Below are 20,080 nucleotides of genomic sequence, written 5' to 3'. Positions count from 1 at the left end.
ATTAAAATACACTTAAATCGATTAACCACGGTCGGTCTTGCGGACAGAGCACCGCTCGGTCCTTAGTTAATATTTTTAATTATCTCGCTTACTAAATATCTTATAGTTTTAATGAGGATTGCTGATAAATACTAGGATATTAATACATACCCTCGTGGTATGTCATTGGGGCTAACATAGCATTCACTGTATGACGTTTATAGGATCAGAACCAGCTAGATAAAATCAAGTGGCGACTAAACATTGGAAAAATATCTTAAAACATCTTGTTAAAAATTCGTAAAACTGTACTCTGTTTATAAAGAGTTCAAACAGTGAAACTCTGTAATGCCAGCAAATAAATGTCAAGAAAAGTTTGAAAAAACATATATATATATATATATTTATATAGTTATTTAAAAGAATTAAAAAACCGGATTGAATGTCAATAAATTTTATATAATTTACTCACTCGCTCTTTTATTGTGTATTCCATTTTAATGTTAAACGAAAATGTGTGTATTAATTAAAGTGAAAGTGATTCTCATATAGAAGATAATATTATACATTTGTAATGTAAAAGTCGTTGGTATGCAATTTATTTTTGAAGACCAGTAATCTTATCAGAATCAATGCTTTAATTTAATTTATTAGAATCGGTATGAAATTTGGAAAGTATTTTATGTGTTTAAAGTCCAAGAGATCTGATGATTGGGTGATATTGATGCACAATCTTCTTAATGAAGAATGCCTGAACTGGTGGCATTTGTATCACGTCTCTGTCTAGACTGTGGGTAGTTTTATACTATAGCCTATAACTTGTTACAGAGAGAAGAAGAAAAGACGGGTCTTATAGCAGAGTTGACAGCACAGAATTCTCGTCTAACTAATCAACTGAAGGAGTCATCTGCTGTCGAGGCGCAGCTCTTAGCGCAACTGGAGTTGCTCAAAGATCAGTGCTCCATAAGAAAGACGAGCTTGCAAGTAAGACGAACATTAAGTGTGTGATTATAATTGCTGTTAATAATAATATTACATAATGACGAAACTGTTTCGTAAATGAGAAATTTGTCAAAAATATATTCGTATTTTATGAATGCCACGTATTCGAAGTAGATAGACATTGAAAGCATTTTCCCTTATCATTTTTGAGTCAAAGATTGCATCTAGTGACGTTCTAAGTTACAATACTTTTACTACCATGTTGGGAACTATACATAACGAACTATATGTCTATTTTTATATATAGGACCATGTCCAAAGCTTGGAATCCCTCAAAGCTGAGCTGGCTCTCATGAGTGATAAAAGGGCGGATTTGGAAAGACGGCTGACCACATCGCTAAAAGACAAAGACAGCTTAACACAGCAATTAGATGAAGCTAACGACAGGATCTCAGCCCTGGAGAGGCAGTTGAAGGAACAGGTAATTAAAGCATCAGAACCGGTATCTCATCAATGAGTCCTAGGCCAAGGTAATACGATAATATTCAGAAAAACTCATACAAATTTGGCCCATAAGCGTTTGCAATAACAGGAAATCCTATAATAAACTATTTGGGCTGCTATTAATACTTTCGTCTCTATAATTTACAATGTTATGATAGGCTTGGTACGAGTGTTTGGTTATTCTAAGGCTTCTCAGTAAATAATGAAGTCTTTGTCTTTCGGCACTAATACGCACTTAATTGGATGTGAATTCCCGTTCTTGGTTCTTATATTGAATAATGAGATTCTTCTCACGCCACTAAGAATTAGATTTTATCGTTAATGCGTATTATATCCGCATCGTTGATCGTAAGTTATATTAGTAGTAGTAAAATACTTTGGAACTTGGATAATCAATGAAATTCTCCTGTAGGAACATCTATACCAGAACACGCTCAAGGAGTTGGAGCGTCTACAGAGATCTCACGACACGCTGGCAGAAAGAGTTGGATCTGATCCGGTGGAAATTACGAACACTCCGAGGTCCTTGCACGCGGAACTGGAATCGGAACCGGAAGAAGATGAGAACTGGCTAAGAACAGAGGCTGTTCAGGTCTTCAAGCAGTTGAGGGCATTAGCCCTCCAACTGAACACGGGCCACGACGATGACTCCGGTAAGTAAAGGACATTATTCCTTCTGCTCGTAAAAAATTACCTCACAATATTCCATATTACAGATACAGTTAAGTGTTTGAAAGCCGTTAATTTTGGATGGATTTTTTTTTACACGTAATTTCGGTATGAGTCTTATAACTGTTTGCTGTTCGATTCTAGCTTTTATTTATATGGGAACAAGGTCCACATTACGCGTTAGTTGCTGACACGCAATCAAATCGATACCTGTTAGAACACGCGTAGCATGAACTAGTTTCTATTTAACATCGGAATAACTGTTTCAAATGTATTGTACTTTTATTATTCATAGTTAAAATTGAAGATTTTTTCAGTACGAAGATATTACTATTAAGTGATATTTTAATTAATCAGCCTTAAAGAAAACAGCGCTTTCAAAATCATTGTTAGCGAGTTAACTTTGGTCCAGAATCTAGAATCGGTATCTATATCCCATCTAGTTAGTTAAATATATAAGTCCCTAAATATAAGCTCCAACGCCTTTTCATCCAATAAAAGGTATTCACGTAATATAATATATATTATTTTATACACAAATTTTCCTGACATTTTAAGTGTCGGTAATTAAAACATTCCCATCGTATTATAAAATTAAAGATACGAAAGTTTTTTTCTAAACCATAGTGATACAAAAAAAATGTACAATAATCGACGTAATAAGCCTTGAAAGATGGAAAATTGGGCACGACTGAGGATTTGTCACGGGATTTATCATTACTGTTTGAAAATAAAAAAAAGATTTTTTTAAAAAACCGAGTAAAGAATCGACTGGGTTGAATGATTTAATATAGGATATTTTATAGAATATTTTAATGTGTTATAAACGAAATCACTCCCAAGCCATTTTGAGTTGAAAATCTATCGAGATTTTTGTACAGATTGACTGACTTGAGATCTTTGTGTGTACGATTGACTGGTTCTTGGATAGTTCGATCACGTCACTGAATAATTTTATTATAAAATAAAATACACCCACAAGGTTACATTAAGCGTATGACTTAAATTCCATCCTTACTCGTCGTGTATATACAAAAACTGGTGGATGCGAACAGCGATTGGATTGTCGGGTAATATCACAAAATCAAAATTAGTTGGACATTTTCAGTATAAAGCAGAACTTACAATCAATATCCGCTCCGTCAAATTGAGGGTCTTAGATTTTGCTGACCAAACAAATCATTTAAAAGCCGTATAAAGTTCCCGGTCTTTGGACATGGGTTGATGATTAGGGGAACAAGAATGATACATTTAAAGGCATCTTTTGTTCTGGAGTCTGGCCTTCCGTGGGCTACAGCGAAACTGTTCTGCGGATTATCATATGTCACGAAAATGAATGTTTTTATATGATAAAAGGAACATGTAATAATGACGGGACTGTCACAATTATTAAGAATTTTTTTGATTTAAATATCCTTACATATTATGTGAGGGACTGGTTATTCTTATAAGGGTAGCGAAGTGACTAAAACAACAATTTACTTATCGGATTTAATACAAACTCGTTGTTTAAACAGAGAGTGAGACGCCGGCCTCGCTGACGTCACTAACGTCACTTCTTCCAGTAGTTCCGTGTTGTTCTAAAACGAATCCTCAATTCTTCTGAACGTCCTTGTATTTCTCGAAGATTCTTCACAGTCACGTTCCTCAAGGGTCCGCGCTCTCTGGACTCTGCCGTATCTGTGCCAGAATTCAAACATAGTTCTCTTCTCCTTTCAAGCAGCCTTTGATTTCGTTTTACTTGAACAATGATCGTGAACGCCGATAAGTTATTTCCACGTTGCATCCGTCATCAAGTCATCAATGCTGATAGCGCCTATATATATATATGTTATCTTTCTTTATGTATTAGGATTTTTGTAAGAGCCTTAATAAATCTTCATACGAGTATTTTAAACATGGAACTGTCAAATTGAATGTGACTTTATTCGGTTACGGGACCGTAAATTTTCTTTAAAAACCAAATACTTTACGCCTTCTGTAAAAAGATGAGTATTTTTAATACACTTAGACGCTTTCGTGTGCTTTCGTTTAGTACATTTTGAGCTGTTTATTAATTACGTATTGCAACACGGACGGTTTAATTCCACACATAAACAGATTTTATGACTAGTGATACTAGTTATTATAGTGTATTGTAATGATTGCAACATTAAAAAACTATGATACTTTAAAGTTATTATTTATGTACCAATAACAATTATAGCTATTTTCTATAAAACGAACATCTTTAATACGACGCGTTGTGCAATCCAATCTAAGTATGTTCTGTTATGAACTACTCTGCACGTCTGTTCTTACTTCGTGTTTGGAAAATAATTTGCCTCACGACAATTCGTTCACAATACATATTTATTGTTTCGTTTGAAATGTGAACTTTTGTTATGTTATATATATTATTGTTGGTATATATATATATATATATATATTAAATAAATTGAACCTATATGCCTTATTGAAACAGCTTTCGCCGATACTTAAGTACCGATATCCGGTAGCCGACCGCACGATCTCAGTATTTAGTATTGTATTACTGTTACCACATCTCAAAAATTATACAGCACGATCCAATTATAACATATACAGGATGTTCATAACAATTAATAGATTAATTCACATCCCTTATATAATTGATATACAAAATTTATTTATTTTATATATTTTATATTATAAAATGACCGTTCTTAAATGAATTGTGATAAATACGTTAGAGTTAAAAGCTTCCTCCTACTTAACCTTCATTAGCTTACGCAATAGCAAATGCGTTATATGGTAAGTTTTATGGACTGGTAAGTTGTAGTGACCTTTATCAAACGACCAGTTCTCAGTGACTCACTATACCAGACTTATGAGTAATCATAAAAAAAATCTCCTATAGATATATACTTAGTATGAATTTTATATCATATATTACGTTTCTAAGACTAATGCTAAAGGCTTTATGAGCACATTATAACTTGCTGTTACGAATTAATTAAATAAAATTTAATATATATATATATATACACAAAAAGCGAACACCTCGTTAACTGATCATAATGTGGAAGCCAATTTTCTGCTGTCGTTTTAGAACGGACGTCGCAAAAGAAAGCATAAAAAAAGCGTAACAAAATTAACTTTAGTTCAAGATCTTTGAGGCTTTTACCTTATAATTGGTTTTCTTTTCGTTTTCATACAAACAGTTAAGGAATTGGCATTGTATATACTTCTAAGGATTCGTTACAGGTCTACATTCAGATCTATCTTTGTCGTCTCTTGATGGTGATGAAGGGGAGACTCTCCGTCGTGGCGCACTGTCCGCCGCTTGTGCTGATGCCGTTGCAGCGTATGCAGCACTAGAGGGATCCAGAGTGAGGGACTCCATCGCCTCCCACGCGCGTCGTGCTATGGAGAGAGAGAGACAGATTGATGAAAAGAATGAGATCATAGCGGAACTGTCGTCCAAGGTGAGGCTAATGAAAGAATTATGACGACGTAAAAGAAAAATTCTTTCGCACCAACGAATAATAATCCCAGTATATATTTTCGCTATCAATAGTGTGCGTGTAATATTTTCGGGAGCTATCTAGTATGATTGCTCAATAAACATCTATACCCCATAAAAACAATGGCGTCGTTTGTTCTATTGTCTCTGTCTGTTGTTTGTCTCTGACTCTGTGACATTTGCTAACTAACTCATAATCATAATTGCGACATATAAGCATATATATTTGCAAATTTTTGTATTATTGTTTGATTACTCGGTTGTCGCTTCTATATTAACGGCATTAAAAGTACGGTACGTTTTGTTAAGTCACTGTACAATAATAATAAAAAAAAAAAAAACGAATGTTATCTGTTTGACATGATTTTTTACTTATTTCCGTATATAAGTATGTGTTATTTTATTAAATTAATTATCAAGTCTAAGCGTTTACTTAAACGTAGATAATATTTTGTTTATATAACTCGTTTTATACATAACGGATTTGGAAACGAAATTATTTCATAGAATGAGTCATGCAGACTACCCACGATCAGATCATTATGCCCATATATATAACAATAAAAATGGCTTACAAAAGTCGTTTTATTTGGGAAGTTGAATTTCAAAATCCTTAGTTAATCTCAATTGATATCTATTAATTTCTATCAGTTATCTCATATACGGTTCAGTTAAATCTGTGATGTGATAGTTCAAAGTTAAATGTATATGTATAATCGTACAATGTCCGAGCGTGCGTGACGCGGTCGGTGGCCCGGACGTCGACCTCCGATGCAGAACCTTCGTAAACCTATTTAAAATTTGTTATATATTTAGTTTATTTTCAAAGAACTGCCTTAATATAATATAGTAACTTTCAAGCGTTTGCTGTATCAGTGTATATATAATTTGAGGTCAATATACTGCCTTATGGGCAGTCCCCATCGACCGCGGACATCTGTAACATAAGAATTGTTGAATATATATATATATATATATATATATATATCGTGTATTTTATATATATTGTATAATGTATACTATTTTATAGTTACGTAAAGACGTGGAAGAAAGCATTGGTCGTAATTCGATAACCACAAAATCCGCTGAACTAGATAACCTCAAAGATGTTCTGATTGGCAGAACCATTTATTAATAAAGTTATCACCGAATTCAGAACTCGGATTGTTTTAAAACAATGAATTAGATCTCGAATATCATACCGTGACTTGATTTACAAAGGGAAGGTTTTCATGATGCAGACCGATTCCTGTTATAACAGACGTTAAAAGATATTAAAACGGACATTCAGGAGTACATGCGTTCTGTTGTTCTGCATCGGAGAATTTTATTTGGCATCAAATAGATTTCAACTAAAAATAACTTAGCGGAAACATTTTTAAGAATATTCTTTCTTACATTACTTTGTAAGTCGACAGTATTTTCTCTTAACTACTTAAACACTAGGTCTTTTTTTGGGGGTATTTTTTATCTGACTTGTCCTATGCAGCCTAAAACGATTGTAATATATTCCAGCTGTCAGTGGCGGAAGTTGAACTGCGAGCGTCAGCTGACGAGAGAGATAAACTGCTGAATGACGCGACATACAGTAGCTTACAGCATGATGAAGCTGTCACCAAAGCCAGGCAGGAGAGAGACGAAGCTATAGAGAGGAAAAAGGCCAGCGAGGTGAGAAAAATATATGTTTCGTTGAGTGAAAAATTACAAATTCCACAAGGATTTTTGGCTTTTAAATATATGTTCTAACAATATAAGGTGATTAAATAATCGTCATTAGAGGATTTCTTAAAAATACTTCCAGGTCGCTCTGGCTAAGACACGCGTAGAATTGATGCAGGCTAACAGCCAGCTGTACGAGGCGGTGAGACAGAAGATAGACCTGGGCCAACAGCTGGAGCAGTGGCAGGTTTGTATAGCATTTCTATATAACCTTAAAGAAGCCTTCATAGATAATGACGAACACTTTGGACCCTATAGCTTCAGGAAGAGGAGATCTAAGAGTTTACGCGTTTCACATTTCGCATTAATGCTGAGTATGACTCTGATCTGTTGGATGCTATCTTAATATTATTATAATATTTCTAGATGGACATGCAGGAACTCATAGATGAACAGATGAAGCACAAACTGACGTCCCAGGAGAAACGCCGCAAACTCCCTCCGCCGCGCGCACCGACTCGCACCGAGAGACTATTCGGGCTTTTTCACCGGTAACTTCATCTCTAGCGACGTCATCACTCCTCCCTCCCTCGTCCTGATCCTTCTCCTCCTCCGGCGAACCCCCCACTCCGTCGCCCCCGCCCTCTCCATCATCCTCCCCTTCCACCCCTACCCACTCCTCACAGCCGCCATCTTGTGCAATCCATTGGACATCGCGGAGTTTATATTTCATAGTTTAATATTGTATTTGAAACCGTGTGATGTTTACACATTAGCAGTGATTCTTAGCGTATTTTTTAGGAACTTCTTAGTTGTTTTACATTTAATATTAAACATAACCGTAGCCTTTCCCGATGTTTTTTGCATTCCGTACAAAGTAATTTACGATACACTATTACTCTCAACTTGTGAAATGTACCGAGCTGTCGAGAATTAATCGAATTATAGATTGTTTTCGAATCGAAATTAACCATAACCTGTAATAGCTTATCCGCCATTTTGTTTCGTATTGTCAGCCATCTTGTCACTGCGACATCTAACAAACAAATAACCTGGCTACGTCCTTAAGTCTCTAAAGCTCAACTAAGTAATATAATAGAGAATAAAAAAAATAATAATATTCTATACACGATAAATACAATAAAATTTCGAATCTTTAATGTACAATTGTAAATGTAAATAACACTGTAGCCGTAGTAAATTTTTTTGGTGCACCTCGGAATTTAGTTAACACAACGATAGCCATATTTAATAGATTAAAATTAGTATTAACGATTTGCAATTTAGTGTTATAGTATTTAATACAGCGTCATAACAATGTTTTGTGCCTTAGTGATTGAATTTACTACTGTAATTGATAAAACGAACGCCTTACAAAGTGCCTTTCAATGTTAAAATATGCAATACTTAACTCATTCATTCCAATTTTAAAATATGAATTTGTTGTAAATACTATAAAGATGTTCAAACTGCACCATACTTATTTGAACTAACAGAAAAAAAGATTAACTGTCAAAATGACATCTTAATTTTTTTTTTATTGCGATGTCAACGTTTCTTGTAACAGATTATATAATATGTTTGGTGTCTGTTTTAATAATTTTTTTAAAAATGGAAGATCATTCTGTAGAATTATTATCACTCCGTTTTATAAAAAAAAAAAACAAAAACGCGTTTGTGATATTGAATTAGTTTTTAGAAATTATTAAAAAAAGACACGTCAACTTTTAAATCCGTTTTATAAGTGCCTATGTATGATTTTAAGAAATTAAACAATGTTTGATAGAGCGAAATAAAATTTTTGTAACAACTTTGACAACTGACCGTGTTGTGGTCTATATAAAAAAAAAACGTATATATAAGAGATTTTAAATATTACACATTTTTAAACATTACAGTTTACTGCTAATTTTTTTTCATACCTTTGAAAGTTAAAAAATACTTGTCAGCACAAATAAAACCATTCCATTAAATCTATTTTATTAATAGCAATTAATTCATAATAAATGTAACATCAACAATATTATCTCAGAAAAGTACTTAAAGCGTTAACTTAATTTTAGATCTAATGACTAGTTTGTATTTATCATAGATATTAATATGCAATTATTGGAATAATAAAGAGAGAAATTTTAAAATTGTTCTTTTATTGTATTGTATTTACCCACGAAAAGTATGTTTATGTCGTTAAAATATGTAAAGGGCAAACATTTAAGAAATCACTTTAATTTTTTTCCAACCCTCGCCCCCCCTTTCATCGGACACGCATATATTTATATATATTAACAAAAAAATTAAGAAAAATTATATATTGTATCTTTATAATATATAAAAAAACTAATCAGCTAACATTGGGGCACATTAAATAAATTGTAATTCCTCTGTAGTCCTCATATGACAATGTCTTAAAGTCAAATAAAAATAAAAAAATATTTATATCAGCGAAACAATCGCTGTCAAATTGCTATTTTTGTTTTGTTATGAAAGAAGATTTATTTCTTGTTGTCGTTTACAATTGATATAAAAAGATGCCGGCTCAAGTTGAACAAAAGACTATAGACCCTGAAGCCGAACTCAGCAATGTCCAAAGAACGGTGAGTGGAGATTGATGTATATATATTTATAACTATCTCGCTTGAAAAATTCTTACAAGTTTATGTGAAAGCCATAAATAATTTCAGCTGATGTCAAATGTCCTTTAAACAGAACGAATAATATTGAGCGTAAGAATGAGTCTTGTCCACATTGATATTCTTGTACTGTTCGTAGTTCCAAAAATTGGCTCCGACGTGTAGCGTTGAGAAGCGAGCGGGCGGCGAGCCTCAGTTGGCGCCCCAAGAAAAACAGCTCGCTATATTAGCCGCTGAACTGAAAGAGACACTGCTCTGTATTAATGTTAGTTGTATATTAAATTTACTTACAGCCGACATATTTTTAATAATTTTCGACATTGCAACAACTTATATCAAACTGAAATTTTCTACTTTTCTTCCAAAAATTGAGTTCCTTCTGTAGTTCTATCAAGAATATAAGTATAAGCAAACATCGAAATATATTTTTTTAAACATCTATCCAGCTAGCTAAAGGAGAAAGAAAGCTAGAATTGATACAGATAAATTAATAGCAAAATAATAAATGACTATTTCTAAACGTTAACCCAGTTGGCAAAAAAAGGTCAACACGCGCTCCGAGACAATGTGACTAAGAGCGGCACCTGCAAGTCCATCGTGGATTATGAACAGCTGGAGGGACAGCTGAGGGACGAGCGCGCTCAGAGAGCTGAACTAGACTGCCTGAACTATATCGCGCAGAAGCAACTTGTCGAACTGCTGAAAAAAGTACCAACAGAAGCTGATGTAGGTTATATGATGTTTGCTAGCCCAGATATCTGGTAGAAATGTAGTTGAATTAGCTCTTGCTGGTACTAAAGCAGGTTTGTGTAGACGTCAACCTTATATCTAACTTGTTAAATGTAGACAACATTCAATTTAATTTGCTCTTAAATCTAATATACTCTTGATTAAAACATAATGATCTCATACGTACTGTTCAATTTTGTGATACTTCCAGGAACTAGCCATGATTGAAAATGCGAATAACCGTCTTAAGCGTATGGAGAATCGTCTAGATTTAGCGACGAAACGCTTCTGCCTAGTTAATACTGACAATAAGAAAGTCCGCGAAGAAATAGATCGGTTACTTGTTGAAAGGTTTTGTGACACTGTTTCGTATATCTCATGATGTCTTCGGTAAATTGATGTGAAGTAAAAGTTTACAAAATTAAATATTGATACAGGAACGATTTTAACATCCAATGGAACCGCACTATTGGGAAACTGGTCAGAGGCAAGGAATATCTGATGGATATATTTGAGATCGCCACCAGCGCTTTCGGGGATAGAGACGAGTGCTGTCGCAAACTAGAGGCGCTGAAATGGAAGGGGCTGTTCCAACTCAACAGAGATATATCGGTAGAATCACCAAATCATTAATATGAAGATAGGTAATGGCTATGTTGCAACAATACTAATCTATAGAAAATTATATAGGAAATGCAATCGTATGAAGGAGAGTTGAACCATTTAGCGAAACTCGAGGAATTTCTACGCGTCAAAGGTTCCAGACGAATCTGTGAAGCTGATGAGAAGGAGGAGATGAAAAGGCAGGAGGAAATACAGAGATGCGAGCAAGAAATATCAAGGCATGACGCTCTTTTAGAGGCGATATTCGTGAGTCAACGGTGTTTGTTATTTGGCGTAGATTTTCCTGTTTTTTAACATTACCTCCTGTTTAATTGCTTGCTTTTTTTTTAAAATTTATTTGTTATTATTGAAAGTGTTTATGAAACGATTCTGAATTCATGAATGTTCAGAGTTTAATATGCTTTTTGTTTTGATGTATATTTTGAGATAATTGGTGAAGACCTCGGAAGATAACAAAAATACTTGAAAGAAGGCTGAAATCGGACTTTGTTTTATTTTAATTTCTTTAACAATTTCAAGATATACAGCGGTTCCGATCGCCTGACAACCATTATAAGCAATTTCGAAGCTACAGAGATACAGAACTTTTCCATATTCGTTCTCCTTTGTGAAGTTCTACAGGATTCAATTTTCTTGAGACGCGAACTTGATTTGCTCCGACAGAAAATAAGTTAGTTGAATTTGTATTTTGCTACATGTTAATACTTTATGAGAAATACGCATCTTCAAAAAAAAAAAACTTTTTTTAATATGCAAATTGATTTAAGTTAGTCTTCTTGTTATTATTATTAATATTATAACTTACCACTCAAACTCTATTTGTTTAAGAATAGTGTATTTGTAAACGCTTGTCTAATTTGTACAACACTGAATATGTATCAAATATATAGAATCAATTGGTAGTTATATAAATTGAGAAAAAATGTCACATCCAATCAGTCGACCAGCGGGACGTTAACGAAGCTCGAGAGGAATACCAGGCCAGGCGATTAAACGAGCTGACAGCGGCTCTGCAAGCACAGCGTGATAGCACCTCAAGGAAACGTGACGAAGATGCGGCCGCGGAAGCTACAGTCGTGAAAGTCCTAAAAGGCATCGACGACCTCGTCAGGTAAAATTAGGATCGAATCTTTAAAACGTGCCCACAGTCGGGGATTAGTTAGTTGCACAGGCCTATCCTATATTGAGAACTTGTACATTTATGACATTAATTGACTTGGTAGAATAGCGAAATGCGAGGTGACCCCACTCTTGTCACTTCTGGGTAACCACAAGGAGGTGACAAAATGGAATGTGAGCAAGTTTCTGAAGATTTTAGAGGCGGAGGTGAAGAGCCTCATTGAAGTCGCATACGGGGCTGTTAAGGTAAGAAAAAAGGTTTTGTGATATAGTGCAGTTCCGTACCGTGACACGATAATTCAATCATAAAACATAGAATTTAAACGGAAATAACCTTTATGTCACTAAAAGTCAGCCAAATAAAAAGTTCTTAAATTTTTATATACAACTCTCTGACAAAATGTAAATATTATTTTATTTGTATTTGAAGAAGAATTTAGAATAATTTTTATGTATCCTTTGGCAATAGACTGAAGTGACGAAAACTATGACCCAACGCAAAAGCCTATATATATTTTTAATCCTCATAAGCTAGTTTGATACTTCCATTTGTTTATTAATTCTTAACAGTAGCTATTGTAGTACAGAACTCTATTCATAATACTATACGATTTCAAATTACTTTTGAATAATATAAGTATATTTTTTTAGTTTCAATTTACAGGACCTAATCGTGAATGGTGTTTTTGTAGCGATTGAAACGAGAAAATATTTTTTATTAAAACTGATAATTTTCGGATTTACTACTCGTTTTCAAATATTTTTGACAACATACTTCCGAAGTCTCGGTTACTGCGAAGATTTTAGATGACATTAAATGTCTATTGTATTAGAGAAAATATTAATATTTTCCAGCCACCAGCTCCTACACCGAAAGGCCGCAAGGGTTCCCCACAAACATCTACGAAACTCGTGGCCGATCCATACGTGGAGACCCTGCGTCCCAACAGAATTGAAAAACTGGTCCCATATCAGCCGTGCGCTTAGTACGTGATTATAGCAAATGACTATTACGATTTATATAGTTTAAATTTAAAAAAAAACTGGAGTAAAAAACGAAAGATAAATACATATTTTCGTTTCAAATACAAAAAATGTTGAAAACATATCAACCGCGTGACTTGGCGTATATAACATTATGTTCTGTTTCATTCAGTGTGTTTGAAAATGATTCAGATTTAAATTCCATAGCAATAGTGGGCGTCGACGTTCTTGGAACACTTTTAGATAATTTTTAACTGAACTAGGAATACTTTTTAACTGAAAACTATTTTATTTGATATTCTTATTGGTGACTAGTAAACAGTAATGTATTTTTGTTCGTCGCAGTTGCGTCGAAGACTACATCATGAACCTGGTATTTGAGACGCCAGCTGTCCCAGCTGATAAAGAGTACATCGAGGGCATTTTCCATCTGGAAGATATCAACACCAAGTTCGGGATATTCACCTTGACGATTCCTGCGTAAGTTTGTATAAAAAATATATATGTATACTTTTTTTATGACAGTTCCTAACAAGCGTATACTTTTTGCAGAAAACGTCATCCCTACAGAGGACCAAAGAAAGATTAATATTATTCTTGTACTTATTTTAATTGCATAGGGTTTTTTTTTTTAATAAAACGTTTTTTGATTGAATGCCTCTTTTGATACGCTGTTCTAGATTTATGAGAATCTGTTTTTTATATCTGACAACAGTAACGGTTGGAAAAATTTTAAACAAATAATGTACTGTAAAAGTAATTAAAGTTAATAAATTTGTCATTTTAAATATGAAGTTTGAATTGTTTTAGTGTGCACGATATAAACTTTAAATTCCACGCATTCGTTTCTAGTCTGCTCTATCCAAAGGGTTTCTGGTACGGATCTCTTTTAAGGATGCTTTATGTATCACATTCCTTTTATAATACTGTAATTATTTCCGCTTAAGGTTACATAAATAAATGCTATGTAATATTTGTTATGGAATGTGAAACGAGAAACGCTCCGTATGTCGTGTAACGTGAACTTGTGACAGGCATACATAAGTAAAAACAACATAGCAATTCATATTGTCATTCAGATCTTGTTACTATGCAAGGGTTTGTCTAAATAGAAATATATTAATAAATAATTATTGTAGTTCTAAAAGTGATACGAAAATACATAATGTCCCACTCAGTCCATATCAGAAAATCCCTGGTTAAGGCGTTTCAAATATATATATAAGGATTTAAAATTGTAACTAGCTTTTAAAACTTGTGTTATAAGCGAGACAATGCGATCGAGCTAATTAGATAAGGAAAATTTGTTTTACTGAAATTAATGTTAGAAATAATTTTATGGAAATATTTTGAATTATATACATATATCTTGTATTCATAGGAGGTGCTTCCTTAATAAATTTTAAAGGCAGTTACAAATAGGACATGCCCTCCGCCGATTTCCAAAGTTTCAAATATGAAGACATTCGAAATAAAATATACTTATAATAAAACAAACTATAAAAAATGACAAGTAGATAATGAGATCTAAGACTTTCGCGAGTTTTATTCATTTAAATGACTCTAATATTATTGGGATATACTACGCGTGCTTTATTTTTGCATTCACATCCCGTCCGCCCGTGATCACGGTTGCTGAAAAGTAACCGAAACGAAAAATAAAACACGCGTAGTTTATCCGAATAATATAAGTTTCATTTAAATGACAAGTAGAATTTAAGGGAATGGCGTCCTCGCATACGTAGAGATATACAGAAGAAATTCTATAGTTTCTTTAATGAGAACGGTCACAAGATTACGGTAGACTATTCAGCTTTGTATACATAAATAATACTGTACGTGTGTATGTCGCTGAACTCCTAAACGGTAACACGGACATGAATTTTTTTTGTATGTATGTATGTCGCCCCAGAGGATTTAGATTCACAAATCAGCCGGGCAGATGGCGCTGCAGTCAACATCTAGATTATTTAAAATGACAAGTCTGCAACGTAAGTTTAGTTTAACTATAGGCACTGTTTTAAAACACTACACATTTCTGTCTGAGTTCAACTCTGATGTTCACGAGGACGGAGTCGCGAGAAAACCTTACTTGATAACTTGAAGATGTTTTAGGGAGTTCTTCCGTGTAAAATTTACACGAAATAAAAGAATTCTTTTCAATTAAGAAGCTTAAGAACCAGTTCCACCAATCAATGTTCAATAAATAATGTCTTGTCGCAGCGTTTGAGGGACTGTTAGAGGTATCGAGCGTCCCGCCACGCACTAACGTATGTTTAAATGTCTTAACATAATTCCAGCTCTAGAGGTCCGTCAAATGGCTACCGGACCGTTAATCTATTGCACTGTCAAAACTCAAACGTCCAATCCCATCCCTGATTTTTTGTAGCCATAGTAACAGCATCTGTTTTGTCATTGTCGACTGTTTCCTTGTATTTATTAATAAGACAACAAGATTTTGTCAGGTCACACGTAGTAAACTGAAAAGAAAGCTTCTCGTGTGGCCAATCTATGCAATCAACGAGGCATGATATTGGGCGCATTAACTAACAAGTGACGTGTCGAGGGACGTTTACGATCAAGGCGTGAAGTGGTGCATCGTAGCAAACATGTCGCATTAAACGCTGTGACTTCAACTTGGTCGTCTTATAACGAGAACGTGTAATTTGGTAGCCGGTCGTTTGACGTGTCGTTTGATAATGCCTTGTTAATTTTTCGTGAATATTCTGACTGACAATTATATTTTTGACGGTTCGCTAGTGAATGCCTCGTGTAGATTTAACAAACAGAGCTTGGCGAAGCTGGGTCTAAATATAAAACATTATAATTCTTGATATATTATCCGATCCGAATCACAAAAAAAAGTCGCTGTATAACAATAATGATATATCATATGCCCTAAACGTATCGCAGCAAAACATTTCTTGATTGTTTAATTGAATGATACAAATTTTATGTATATTTAGACGAAGGCGCAGCGTCAGGGAAATTACACACGACAGTTTCGCCCTATAAAACTTTGGACCCTCAAAAACGTTGATATGCTGATTTACTTTCAATTGCTATGTATTTCACATATTCGAGTACATTCAACATTATTTGAAATCTTTATTTGTGTAAAATAATGTTTAGTTAAGCTATTACACAACCTACATACGCAATTATAAAAGGCGTGCTAAAATATTTTAATGCTAAAGTCCATGTTTCGCTATGAATAAAATGAAACGTGGTCGTTTGTGCATATTTCTCATGTGCGCTATTTCATTGAAAGTAATATCAACAAATAAACACAAAGTATGTTATTGTTCAAACATACCATACAATTTTGTTGTGAATCATGAATTCGTAATACCAATCTACTTTCAAATTGTAACTGAATTTTTATGAAATAGATGTGCATTGCATCTCGTTTTTTGAACCAGAAAAATAAATTAAGACAACAACGATATGTGATAAAAATGATTTTGTATTTCGAAGTAATTTTGTTAATTTAACTTCCAGAAGAATCCTATAGTGACCGTTAAGCAGGGAAAATTGAGAGGGGAAAGTGACCTTTTATTCAATGGCGCAAGATATTACAGCTTCAAAGGTATCCCGTATGCAGCTCCACCGATTGGGAATTTACGATTCAAGGTTGGGTAAATTTGCAATTCTAATTGCTATTTGACTCGATTTCGAAATTGGAATGAAGAAAAGCAATTGTTGCTTTAATTTTAAATAAATATTTATAATAATATTATGTTAACAAGTTAAAGGCTCAACTGCTTAATGGATTAGAGAATTGCATTTTAGGGAACATAAGAAGTTTTTCCTCAATAATAGTATTAATTAATTTCAGGCACCACAGCCCCCTCTGCCATGGAAGGGCATTCGAGATGCAACGAAATTTGGTTCAGTTTGCACTCAACTCAATCAAACAAAAGTAGGTGAAGAGGACTGTTTGTTTTTAAACGTATACACCAGGTCTATGAATAAAAATGCAAAAACTCCAGTCATACTCTACATCTTCGGGGGAGGGTTTTCTTACGGGTCAGGAAGTGTGTATTACGGAGACTTTTTATTGCAACACGATGTTTTATTAGTGACGGTGAATTACAGACTTGAAATGCTCGGTTTCCTGTCTTTGGACATACCAGAAGCACCTGGCAACGCTGGCATGAAAGACCAGGTCGCTGCGTTACGCTGGATAAGGGATAACATAATAAATTTTGGGGGGGATCCCGATAATGTGACAATTTTTGGGGACAGTGCCGCTGCAGGATCTGTTACCTTCCACATGGTGTCTCCGATGTCCAGGGGACTTTTCCATAGAGCAATATGTCAAAGTGGATCTTTTTTCAATGATTGGGCCTTAGCAGCCGGTAAAATTAAAAGAGCTTTTAGAGTTGGAAAAATCCTGGGGAAAGAAACAAATGACATATATGAATTGTATCAATACTTTATGTCCTTAGATAAGTATAAGCTAACGAATGTTACTTTGTCTTCTATGACATATGATGAAATATATCGGGGTCCCCCAGGACAGTTTATACCAGTGATCGAAAAAGAATTCCCAGACGTAGAGGCATTCCTAACCGAACATCCGATTACAATTTTACAAAAAGGGAATGTCGCGAAGGTGCCTTTAATAATCGGTTACAACAATGGGGAAGGACTGTTATATCTTAACCGATACCTCGAAAGCCTGGCTGTTTACAGCAAGGAACCTTCATATTTCGTGGGCAGATATGTAGCGAACCAGGTATCACCAGAGAAATTAGAAGAATTCGGCAAAAGAATAGTGAGATTTTATGCTGGTAATAAAACATTAACGAAGGAAGATGTCAACGCCCTCACGAAAATAATCGGGGACACAACTTATAATTACAATATTCACAGATTCATCAATAGCTATGCCAATTTCAGCCATCCAATATACATGTACAAATTCCACTTGGATACCGAGCTGAATGTAGCTAAAGTTATGTTTGGCGTCGGTCATCTCAAGGGAGCGAGTCATGGAGACGAGCTGTGGTACCTGTTCAAGAACTTCCAGAACGATTACCTATATGAGAAATATTTAAGGTTGAGGGCAATTATATACAGGGTGTCTAAATTGTGGACAGACTTTGCAAAAACGGGGTAAGTTAAATATAAAAATCTGCTTTAATTAAATCAGAATAATTCCAGGATTTATAATTTTATGCTTGCTTTTAATACATATATCACATATATATGCAATTTCGTTATATCATATATAAATATAATTTCGACTTTATTTGGACGTGAATTTTTTATAATTAATGATGTTTTCTCATTTAACCGATAATAGTGGCTGGTATAATAAAAAGACTATTGCACGTAATATAAATTAAATATATTTTCAGCGAACCAATATCCAGAAATAGTGATGAAGAATATTGGAAGCCTTTTACAATAAAAAATAAAGAATATTACAATATAGACGACACATTCTCTATGGGTTACTACGCTGACAAAGAGAGGGTTGAGTTTTGGGATGAAATATACGAAGAAGCTGGGTTGCCACATATAAAATCAATAAATGTTGAATCAGATGACACAAACTTAGTATAAATACAAGTAAAAAAATCATATCCAGTTTATAAATGTGTATAATTGTTATCACAAGTCCCCTTATTTTTTAAATAAACCTTATTTAAATTGAAATTATGTGTCTATAAATTTCTTATCAATAAACCCGAATGTTGAAATTTAATCAATGTTTCACTATTATATATTTATTTTCATTATCATTTCTTAATCTGAATGGCATCTAAATTTTTTTAATGTCGTTAATAATAGTTTATTGGTATACGTAATTTTTAATTATAATAAAAGCATATCACAAAGATGGCGTCGTTTGCCGCGTTTCCTGTATATGAACTTTTGGGATCCGTCACGACATCAGTGAAAGGAATCAAATATACACTAATCAACAATAGTAACTTTATTTCGCGAATTGTCGTAAAGTCATATGGGAAATACGAAATTAAAGAATGTTACAATAAAACGACTTTATCTGCAATTATAGACAATCGAATATTATTTTAAAATATCCCTTGCAGTCTGCCACACTTTAAATGGGACACACAGTGTCTTTATGAACGCTAGTGTCTAATATATATAAAAGTTTCCGAACAGGTTTGAAATTTTTCCAGACGTTTCACCGAGTTTGAGCGCACAGAGTATGATTAATAATATGGTTAGACGAGAAGATCACAAATAGAGTATAAAAGAATCATAAGCAGATGGCACTTTACTTATACACTAGAACTTTTTAAGTATATATATTGAAAATTCACATGTGTTTTTTATTCAACAGACATTTCGTAATTGTGTTTTATTTTCTGTGTGTGACTCATTTAGCAATCTGTGGTAAACTCTTAATTCATGCATTTTTTTAATCTACGGGTATATATTACAGTTAAATTTTTTAAAACCAGACAATATCCTAATTCCCGCTATCATTAGTTTCGTTTAGGATTAAATATTTAACGATAGACGTCGGCCTGAAGATTAGAAATAAGACACTTATAACGTAAAAGAGTGTACTCATTTTTTTAGTCTACATTAAAGCAGAAACGGAATTAGTCTCGTTCTATTAAATATCTTTCAGCGGCACCCTTAAAAGTTAACTAGCTACCTACTGTGTTTCACTGTACACCGATTTTCAAACAATAACGAAAATAATATAAAAGGGGGACGGTTCAGAATACAAAAAATTCTATTATCATTTTAAACTATAACAAATAAAACA

General features: G+C 33.9%; 3 protein-coding genes and 1 long non-coding RNA gene across 4 annotated transcripts in view; 3 read left to right on the top strand and 1 right to left on the bottom strand.

Annotated features, from left to right (window-relative positions):
- LOC116777238 (bicaudal D-related protein homolog) overlaps nt 1-9,375 on the top strand; it is a 41,354-nt gene extending 31,979 nt beyond the window's left edge. Inside the window, exons 3-9 of the mRNA XM_032670668.2 lie at nt 808-963; nt 1,229-1,402; nt 1,838-2,078; nt 5,320-5,540; nt 7,094-7,246; nt 7,380-7,484; nt 7,664-9,375. Coding sequence (XP_032526559.2) covers nt 808-963; nt 1,229-1,402; nt 1,838-2,078; nt 5,320-5,540; nt 7,094-7,246; nt 7,380-7,484; nt 7,664-7,792 — 1,179 coding nt within the window. The 3' untranslated portion in view covers nt 7,793-9,375. The remainder of the gene's footprint in view (nt 1-807; nt 964-1,228; nt 1,403-1,837; nt 2,079-5,319; nt 5,541-7,093; nt 7,247-7,379; nt 7,485-7,663) is intronic.
- On the bottom strand, nt 3,572-5,366 carry LOC133319900 (uncharacterized). Its single transcript, XR_009753360.1, has 2 exons — nt 5,240-5,366; nt 3,572-4,072 (listed from the first exon to the last, which is right to left on the bottom strand). It is a non-coding gene; the product is annotated as an uncharacterized LOC133319900 (long non-coding RNA).
- Nucleotides 9,376-9,682: 307 nt separating the features above from the next.
- On the top strand, nt 9,683-14,127 carry LOC116777239 (outer dynein arm-docking complex subunit 1-like). The gene is made up of 12 exons (XM_032670669.2): nt 9,683-9,831; nt 10,007-10,132; nt 10,399-10,593; nt 10,808-10,947; nt 11,034-11,208; nt 11,287-11,466; nt 11,740-11,890; nt 12,160-12,331; nt 12,444-12,585; nt 13,195-13,325; nt 13,669-13,803; nt 13,876-14,127. The coding sequence occupies exons 1-12, from the start codon at nt 9,766-9,768 to the stop codon at nt 13,910-13,912; spliced, it is 1,650 nt and encodes a 549-aa protein (XP_032526560.2). The 5' UTR covers nt 9,683-9,765; the 3' UTR covers nt 13,913-14,127.
- Nucleotides 14,128-16,812: 2,685 nt separating this feature from the next.
- Nucleotides 16,813-19,017, top strand: LOC116777687 (esterase E4-like; the record flags this gene model as incomplete). The annotated part of the gene is made up of 3 exons (XM_032671362.2): nt 16,813-16,956; nt 17,162-18,444; nt 18,690-19,017. Coding segments are annotated over 3 exons (1,635 nt in total), but the record flags the coding sequence as incomplete, so codon positions are not given.
- Between the last annotated feature and the right edge of the window lie 1,063 nt (nt 19,018-20,080).

Source organism: Danaus plexippus, chromosome Z (assembly GCF_018135715.1).
Source record: "Danaus plexippus chromosome Z, MEX_DaPlex, whole genome shotgun sequence".
In the NCBI taxonomy this organism is placed as follows: domain Eukaryota; kingdom Metazoa; phylum Arthropoda; class Insecta; order Lepidoptera; family Nymphalidae; genus Danaus; species Danaus plexippus.
This window is presented reverse-complemented; position numbering and strand designations above follow the sequence as displayed.